Source organism: Phallusia mammillata, chromosome 6, assembly GCF_965637545.1.
Source record: "Phallusia mammillata chromosome 6, kaPhaMamm4.hap1.1, whole genome shotgun sequence".
Lineage (NCBI taxonomy): Eukaryota > Metazoa > Chordata > Ascidiacea > Phlebobranchia > Ascidiidae > Phallusia > Phallusia mammillata.
In genome coordinates, this window is record NC_137257.1 from 2,860,148 (window position 1) to 2,868,848 (window position 8,701).

The 8,701-nt window shown below is 35.8% G+C and overlaps 2 protein-coding genes across 2 annotated transcripts; both read right to left on the bottom strand.

The window, feature by feature from the left end:
• Positions 1-207: 207 nt before the first annotated feature.
• Positions 208-6,468, bottom strand: LOC145233442 (pescadillo homolog). The gene is made up of 14 exons (XM_080098169.1): positions 6,378-6,468; positions 6,171-6,305; positions 6,000-6,098; positions 5,738-5,847; positions 5,508-5,635; positions 5,216-5,349; positions 4,512-4,736; positions 3,839-4,071; positions 2,896-3,021; positions 1,779-1,963; positions 1,352-1,461; positions 1,190-1,261; positions 551-652; positions 208-350 (listed from the first exon to the last, which is right to left on the bottom strand). The coding sequence occupies exons 1-14, from the start codon at positions 6,396-6,398 to the stop codon at positions 261-263; spliced, it is 1,770 nt and encodes a 589-aa protein (XP_079954295.1). The 5' UTR covers positions 6,399-6,468; the 3' UTR covers positions 208-260.
• Positions 6,440-7,420, bottom strand: LOC145233443 (ubiquitin carboxyl-terminal hydrolase isozyme L3-like). Its single transcript, XM_080098170.1, has one exon. The coding sequence runs from the start codon at positions 7,345-7,347 to the stop codon at positions 6,655-6,657; it is 693 nt and encodes a 230-aa protein (XP_079954296.1). The 5' UTR covers positions 7,348-7,420; the 3' UTR covers positions 6,440-6,654.
• Between the last annotated feature and the right edge of the window lie 1,281 nt (positions 7,421-8,701).

Sequence of the window (8,701 nt, forward strand, 5' to 3'; positions counted from 1 at the left end):
CCATCAGTTATTAGGCAGGTGCAGTGGGTAAGGGAAAAGTTGCTTGGATTTAGGCTCATAGTTATATGGTAAAATGTGAGGATAGAAAATATTATTGTCTGTGGTATATGCAGCAGTTCATGTACAGTTGTTTTTTATCCTTGATTTGCAGAAACACTAAATCTCAATGGAAAAATGCTCTAGACTCAAAAATTTGCAATTCACCTGTTGTACACATTAGGATTTTATTGCGCAAAAGAACAACAATGCCCAGATTTAATTTAAGCTGCCCTTTTTCTTCTTTTCTCTTTTTTCCTTGTTGCCTTTTTCTCATCATCAATGGCTTTTCTCTTTTGTGTAAGTTGTTCAGCCTAAACACAGACATCAATCTTTTAAGAAATATGCCTTAAAATTTACGACATTAGACATGGACAACCAAAAACAAACCTGCAAAAGATGTACTGACCACAGCGGTTATTAAAACCTCTGTAAAGTGATGTATTCTTATGTACAAACTCTAGCAGTTTTGTTGTTAATGAAAGTTTTAAAATTTATGGTGAAAAGACTTTACCTCTCGTTTTTTTCTTCTTTCCCCATACTTGATCTTCTCATACAACCTCCTTTGCTTCTTTGGGATCATCATCACAGCAAGACGCTTCTCTTCAGCAGCTATCTGTAAAATATTGGCCACATGTTGATGAAAAACATATTACTCGACTGATTCCACACCATTTTTGCTACATCCCAATAAACCCAATGTGGCACAAAGGGTTGTGGAGTTAGACTCCATAGTCAGAGCGGGGAGTGTAACTTTTTAAAGTAGGATTAAATTTTTAATAATGTAGATGTAGAGTCAAGGTTTTTGGAATTTTGGCTTTCAGCCTATATTGTAAAATAGCCTTAAATTGTGCTAGGACAGCATAAAGGCTTGTTTTGGTTTAAGTTGGAGACAAATGTTCACAGAATAATGTCGTATAAATTATACCAAAAACACATGACCTTATGGTCCTTCTTCAAATTTTCAGAAATGCAAACTTTATAACTGGGTGTGACTGACGTAGCCTCATACCTCTAAAGATGACATGAGCATTTGTCAAAATGTTTTAATAATAAAGCATGTCGCTTTTGATGTCTACTTTATGGAAGTTATATTCGTCATTAGGCAATCAAACCGTTTACATCAAAAGTTGACAACATACGCAACACCCACCTGGTCAGGGTTGAGTTTTCTGTCCACATCTTTTTTTCCTGGCGTGATCGCAACAACAGGAGACTCATCTTCCTTTGAAGAAAATACCACATCTTAAATTTTGTTAATTTGATTCTCCACACACCTATTACCAAGCTATATAATGTGTTTAACTATTCCTACCTCGTCTATGTTTTCTTTAACTTTTTCTTCATCACTTTCACCATCTTCTTCTTCCTGTTCCTCTTCGCTTTCATCTTCTTCAGAAAGTTCATCTTCATCAGCATTTATCCCTACAGAGAAATCATTAAACTCGAGATCTTTAAGCATCACCAGGATTCTATTACCACATATGTATAACAATACATACCCCTGTATTAACTTTCTTAATGTAATGATGCCTTTACCTCTATTCAACTTTGTTATTTAAAGTTGGTTCAATCACAAAAGTTGAAAACTAATTTTGTAGTGACTTCAAATTTTACCAGTCCATGCTGGTCTGATTTAATATTTTTTTACATTTTTTTGTTTTTTTACAAATACTCAATTTTTACATTTTTTTTTTCACAAACACTCAATTTTTAACAGTAGTCTTCTACAATTGCAATACCTGGGTCTTCACCACGCTGTAAGGCAATCACCTTCTGCCTCTCAGGAGGGACATAAGCACCATTTTCTTCATTCACAAATGGTGAAAGATGGGGAGGCAAGACATCACCAGGAAGGTAACCTTTCACTGGTAATTGCATCTTTGCATTTACGCTGTCGAAAATCCATTGGGGCTGAACATAGTACCTGCAGAAAAGGAAATTTGGTAATCCATAAGTATAAACTCAAAAAAGGAAATAATATGCTGTGATTGGATTTTGTTTAGTAGTAACTTACAAATTCAACATTTTCAATACTTCTGAATCATCTTCAGAAGTGACATTTAGATTTGGCAGAAAATTTTACCAGTGATTGGAATAAAAATTCAAATTAATGATGAGTGCCACTTTTACATTGCAGACCTTTTCTTGCATCATTTATTCTTACCCCTACATTACAACCCATAAGTGGGGCATCATTTGATTTGGTTCATACATTAATTACAGTTAAGATTGGCATAAATTCATAACTGGGATCAGACTATAATAAGCATTCATGCAGACCACTGATCATGACACACTAGTGATGGGACGGGTACCTGGTACTCGGTATCGAATGATTTCAGTGGTATCGATACTCGTACTCGGTATCGAACTATTTTGTCTCAGGTTTCGATACCAACGTGCGAGTACCGAAGGTCGATTTACACTATAAGAACACTGAAAACTTTGTGCCAATATATGCTTCGGACAGTACAAATTTGGGAAAAAGTTCCGCCAGGTTACGTATTTTTTTCGCTATCGTATGGAGATTACTTTTTTCTGCATGTGTGTGTGCACGCCTTTACCCCGACCATGGCAGATAAATTAGCAGGTGATATACAACTAAGTACAACACTACACTTGTACTCAGTAATCGTACTCGGTATCGAAGGCATATACATGTGGTACTCGTACTCGGTATCGATACTCGCTTCAAAACCTGGTATCGTCCCATCACTATGACACACTCATTTAAATCACAGTATGCCAGGCCCATTAAAGGTGAGTAATGGGGTTGGTCAATGATTATGTTTGCAAAGTACTCACTTAAGTAAAGACCTTTGGATCAAAACTTGCAGACAGAAAAAAACATCTTACCTGGAAATGTAAGGTTTTTCGTTCATAGGTCTATCAACAATCTGATGTGTGATTTTTTCGTCGTCAATAGAAAATGTTGAACCAAGTCCAGCAGTTATATCCCATGATACCTCACCTCCAAAGCTCCTACAAAAATTTAAAAATCAAGTGTGAAATTTTGATTTCCTACGTAAACCTCTCTAGCAGTGGTTCCCAACTGGGGAAGAATTTCTCCTAAAGGAAAATTTAAAAACTTGAAGGCAGGAATTTACTTTAATCTTTTACATGTGGTTTGTAAATAGATACTTAAGCTCTGGAAATATAACCTGTGAAGTTAATAAAAGACCCAATTTTAAATGATCTTTGTATAGTTTAGCATCTACTATGTAGTCTATTAGGGAGGAATGAAAATGTTTTGAATTGTTACCACTGCTTTGTAGCACTCTATATACAAGGAAAATCTAGAAAACTGTCAAAACATACACTTTAAAAAAAATTCTCTCTTGGGTGATCTGTTGTAAATACTATACAGTTCACTAGGGATGTGCCAAAATTGCAAATGTTCTGTTTGGTCGAGCACCGAGCATCTCACGTTAATGCTCGGTGCTCGGCCGAGCACGCTCGGTGCATTATGACGTCACAAAAAATCCCCTTTCTACGTTTTAGCTCTACAAGGCCTCTTACGTCACAAGCGGTGTATTAAGCTGTACAGGCCTCAGAAGTACACGTTTTTCCACAATCTAATACATTTGAAAAATCTTTTGTTTTTGTTCATAGACACCCTTTCGAACACTATTTACCTATGTTAGCAGGGCATGAATATGCAAATTTAATGCTCGGGTCAGTTTGTGCAACTGCTCGGCCGAGCACCGAGCATCAAAAATAGCGATGCTCGGTACCGAGTACTCGGGTTCTGGCTCGGCTCGGCCCATCCCTACAGTTCACCCAACAAATCACTTGGTACCTGATTATAAACACCATAGCTTCACGGGGGACTTCTCTTGACAAAAACATCTTGCATCCTTCGAAAAGTTTTCGCTGTTTGATTTCATCTTCACTTTTCTTCTGATCTTCCTCTTGAGTCTCTGTGAGTCCTTCTTTGAGAAGATCTTCCACTTCTTCATCAGCAGCAGCATCCTCTTCTTGATCATTGGCATCTTGGAATTGAGCCAAGGGCATGTTCAGAGATGCAACAACCTGTTTACAGTTAAAAAAGTAAAAACTTTAAGCCAATAAATTACTAGTTGCAGACAGTGCACACTGTTTCAACCTATAAGGATTTTAGCCTGGTACTCCTAACGAACTGGATTGCCGCTAAATGACTACACTAGCCAAAACGGCCTATCTTTTCTTGTCACCTGCTGCACTGATGAGACCCTCTACAGTTAGAAAATGGTTTCACTTAACCAAGCCAAACATTAAATGCATTAGGGAGAACAGTGAATTTAAACAGTTGCTATTTTACCCAAATCACTATAAATAGAAATGTTATTTAAGTTTCATGGGACTTGGGTATTTAGCCAAGAAGTTCTCAAAAAAATGGGTAATAGAACTTTGAAAATGAATTGATTAATACTCTTCTAAACTGAGGACTGCTATTGGTAGTAATAAAAAGGTTGTTGGACTAAAAAAGAAACCTCCAAGCTTTTTTCATTCTCATCACACAGGTTTTGGATTTCTTCTTTTCTCTTTCTCTTCTTATTGTCATCATTAAGAGTGACATTGACATTAGAAAGAAGAGGGATTCTTGGTGGGTAATGCAGGTTCTGTGTCTGGTAAAGCTTGTAGAGAACAAAACCAAGCATGGCAGTGTAGAATTCGGTAAAGGTTGACATCACTCGAAAATCAACATCGGTTGGATGCTGGAGCAAAAAATAATGAATTTAATTCCAATTTTATCCAACACAGTTGACACATTTTTTTCTTGGAGAATTGTTCACTCAACTTGTTTAACAGCAATAAGACATGTAGAAATTTAGAATATTCTGCCAAATTTACAGTAAGCAGTAAAAACCACCATTTTGTGGATTCTATAGTTTCAATGGAACACAAACACTTTTGCATGCAAACTTTTTTAAAACTAGACAAAACTAAGAATAAATCCAAAGGAAGATTTTTTAATGTCATACATTTAAACTTCAGCCATATTTTATCTCCAAAGTTTAGGTATTTTTTTTATGTGGCTCCTTTGAAAGCTCATGTGTGGATGCACCACAATATTTCAGTGCCCATTTGACGTCAATATTTTGGCACAGTAGATAAAATTTAAAACCTTTAACTAATCTTTTGATAGTATATTATAATATATGTGCATTCACACAAGCAAAACAAAACAACATACATTGTGTGGAAAGCTGTGTGGTATGATCCATGTGATGGGTTGGGACATAACCTCAGCTTGAAAGTAGAAACCTTTTATTGAAACAAACACCTTTCGAAGAGATCTGGTTGCAATCACGTAGTGCATGAACTCGACTGCAAAATATAAAATTTCGGTTTTTAAATGTAAAAAACAACACTCATCACATAACAGTATCTAAGGTGCAAAACTTTGGTCAGTGCAACCAGGCACAAACCACAATGCTTATCCAGAAATGTAGCCTATAGCTGACTATATATGGCATATATCTTACCAGTTAACTTTCTGCACAAGTCAATGGTTTGGATATGCAAGCGACCAGATTTGGGTAGCGTGGCAAAAAGGAAACACATGCAGAGAGCATCGTCCAAATCCCGAACTGCATCAATAAAGTTTGGATATCTGCAATAAAATCATTGTGTCTGTATATGTTACAATATTGAAATAGAAACAGCAACGTTTAAAGATGTCATAGTTATAGAAATACAAGTATAGCTTCTTTACCTCTCTCGAACAATGTGATCAATTCTGTACGTAGGTTTGTTTTCTCGAATATGGTTGGCGATTCCTTTTTCCAACCTGGCTTCTGCCTTCTTTAACCTTCTTACATAAATCTGGAAAATAATAGTTTCGCTTTGTTATCAAATAAGTTTTACTAAATGAAATCAAAAAAACATTTACTAAATTTACTAAATGAAATAAAAAAAAAAAAAAAAGTATGTAATACATGCGCAAGTGCAACAAAACTATGTAGTTCATTAAGTACCTTGTATTCACGAAATTTGTTGATGACAGGTTCATGTAGCAAAAACTGGATATCTTTGAGAAAGTAGAAAGTTTTGTTGGTCGTACTTCCCTTGTTTACCTGACCAACATGAACAATACAATAAATTTAAAAAAATGATTATATGTGGTTTATGTGAAAACGATTGTTTACCCTCTTTTTATGAACAGGTTCATGTGGATAAATTCCCTTCAAAATACAAAGTCTCCTAAAATCAGCCAGAGAGAGCTGTAGTTTTCGACAAGCTTGTTTGCGAGAAATATACTGGGTGGCTGCCCCTGCTTCATACTGCAACAAAACTTATTTTATGTATTATCTGAGTTTCAAATGTCAGTATACATTGTTGTTTAAATTATATACCTTTTTCTTTATTTTTCCCATCAGATTTTAATCTTCTACTCACAATTTCAATAAACATTAAATCTGAAGAAAAAGCAAAAAAAAACTTAACAATTTGCATTGTGGAAAAAAAACATGTTTTCAAAATTTTACAACTTATACATGCATATTTAGCAAGAGCTATTACGTTACATTTGATAGTTAAATTGCATACGACATGCTGACAATATATAATTGAACTCATAGAATGACAAGCAAGTGTAATTATAAACAATTTTTGCACTATACATGAACAGCACTACATTTCAGACAATGCTACAATCGTAAATCTTAGCTCCTTTTCATCTCTTGACATAAACTCCCTACAGACTTTTGCAGCATCTTCCAGAAAAGTGTCATTTGACGTTGATCCATGGTTTATTGGAAACGGCTTATTGCCATCCAATTCATACAAACTATTATCAACATGGACCAATGCAACAAAATGCAAATCCACATTTTCTTCAGCTTGAATAGCTTCAGTTTGTCCCTCCTCTGCACATGTTTTATGTACATCTCTAATAGAAGAGTCATTTTCCAAACGCTTGCCGATCTCTTCTGGTGACATTGTTTTGACGTCGGTTAAGAATTTACTAAACACCGAAGCATCTTTAATCCCTATCCGATTCTTGTTATTGGCTACAGCATGAATCACACCAATGGTGCCGCAAGCATTTCTAATAGTTTGCTTCATAAAAAAAACTTCTGGACTAACTTTTTGTCCCTCCTTGGCCAACCTTTCACCTTCAGTTTTGCAATAGTCGCCATATTTTTCAGAAACTGGAAACAGCAGAATTAGTGCACAACATGGCTGAGGCACCATACATAAAAGTTCAGGGTCAAGACCATAAACATCTGTGAACTGCCATTTTTTCGACACCCCAAGTTTGTGGATAAATGTGTTCATTACTTCTGGATTTGACTCCAAAGGCATCCACCTTGTTTCTGCCATTTTTAGTAGTTTTGCTGCGAATTAAGCTAAGCCAGGCTAATCTAGATTAAAACAAACGAAAATTGTTCAAGAACAAGTTTAGTATGTTGCCTTCTTAACAAAACATAACATACGAACGACACAAAACCCTATGTTGCTTATATTTTACAAAAACAAGATTTCTTTCCAATTTTTACAACCTGAAACAATTGTGATGCGCACGTGGTTAGTGACGTCACGACCAAGCAACCATGCGTGACAACATTATTCATAGACATCGTACAATATCCGATGATTAAAAATAAACATAAATTAAAAGCAAACTCAATAAACAAATTGCAATCAAATATATGATTTATGGTCAATATTGTCAAGAGTTTTCAAGCGCCTGCTTCAAGATAGAACTTCCAGAGTTTACTCAACCCAAGTTTTTGCTGCTAAAGTTATTTCTTTCCGCTCAGCAGAGTGTCTGTACTTTGTAGCATTGGGCAGCACGGGGGGTTTAAACTGTGCATCAGGCAAGTAAAACGTTACTTTTGGTTGTATTGTTACAAGTTAGCAAAAGCCACAAATAACCTAGAGCGGATTTCTTAAAAAATTGGCGTGTTTTGATCAATATTTCATGTAGACAAGAACTGGAAAATAGTGCGTTGGCCGGTCAAGTAGCACTGACGTAAACATAGCAAATGTCATATGCAGACAACCAAATGTAGTATTCAGTTTGCAGAGTTCGTTGTACAGCATGTTATAAATTGATCTGAAACCCGTTTTAGTTTACTGCCAGAATTCAAAGCGACATTTGTTGTCGGTTTGGTCTCGAACAAAATGTTATGTGCGTTAAGTAGAAAACTTAAACTTAGCCTCACATGTTTGTGCTTTAAGAATATGATTGTAAGAGGACTAAGGTAGCGTCATTGCATTACAAGCACACGTTTTATTTCACATTGCACGAGTCGCATCAGTCGTGCCGATATTTATTTCGCAGAGTCACTTAGCTAGAATTGGGCTTTCATCGGGGCGCCGGGAGCTATATGTTACTGATATAGGCTTAATAAGGCCTTTGATATTCAAACTAAGGCCGGGATATGTGACTAGATGTTTCAGGCCATAGGTTGGCCATTAAAAACTCAAATTTAAATTGATACTTTTATGGTAGTCTTAACAGTTTTTATTATTAGCATTTGATTTAGGAATGATTTGTTTTGCAGACAATTTAGCAAAAGGCATTTTGAAACATCTGCACACAATTTTTTTGGTGCAAATTGTTCTTAACACAGTTTCAAACTACGAACTGTTAACAGTATGTACTTGCGTTTGAACAGTTAGCAAATGTCAATTGAGGTTATTTAAGCGTGAACTGAGCACCACTGCCATA

What these genes read in the sequence shown, in the direction of transcription:
- LOC145233442 (XM_080098169.1), bottom strand. Translation starts at nt 6,398, where the DNA reads ATGGGAAAAATAAAGAAAAAG. An exon ending in GAAAAACCTTACATTTCCAG is followed by an intron (nt 1,964 to 2,895) that starts GTAAGATGTTTT and finishes CCTTTTCTGCAG; the next exon opens with GTACTATGTTCAGCCCCAAT. An exon ending in TTAAAGAAAACATAGACGAG is followed by an intron (nt 1,262 to 1,351) that starts GTAGGAATAGTT and finishes TTTTCTTCAAAG; the next exon opens with GAAGATGAGTCTCCTGTTGT.
- LOC145233443 (XM_080098170.1), bottom strand. Translation starts at nt 7,347, where the DNA reads ATGGCAGAAACAAGGTGGATGCCTTTGGAGTCAAATCCAGAAGTAATG.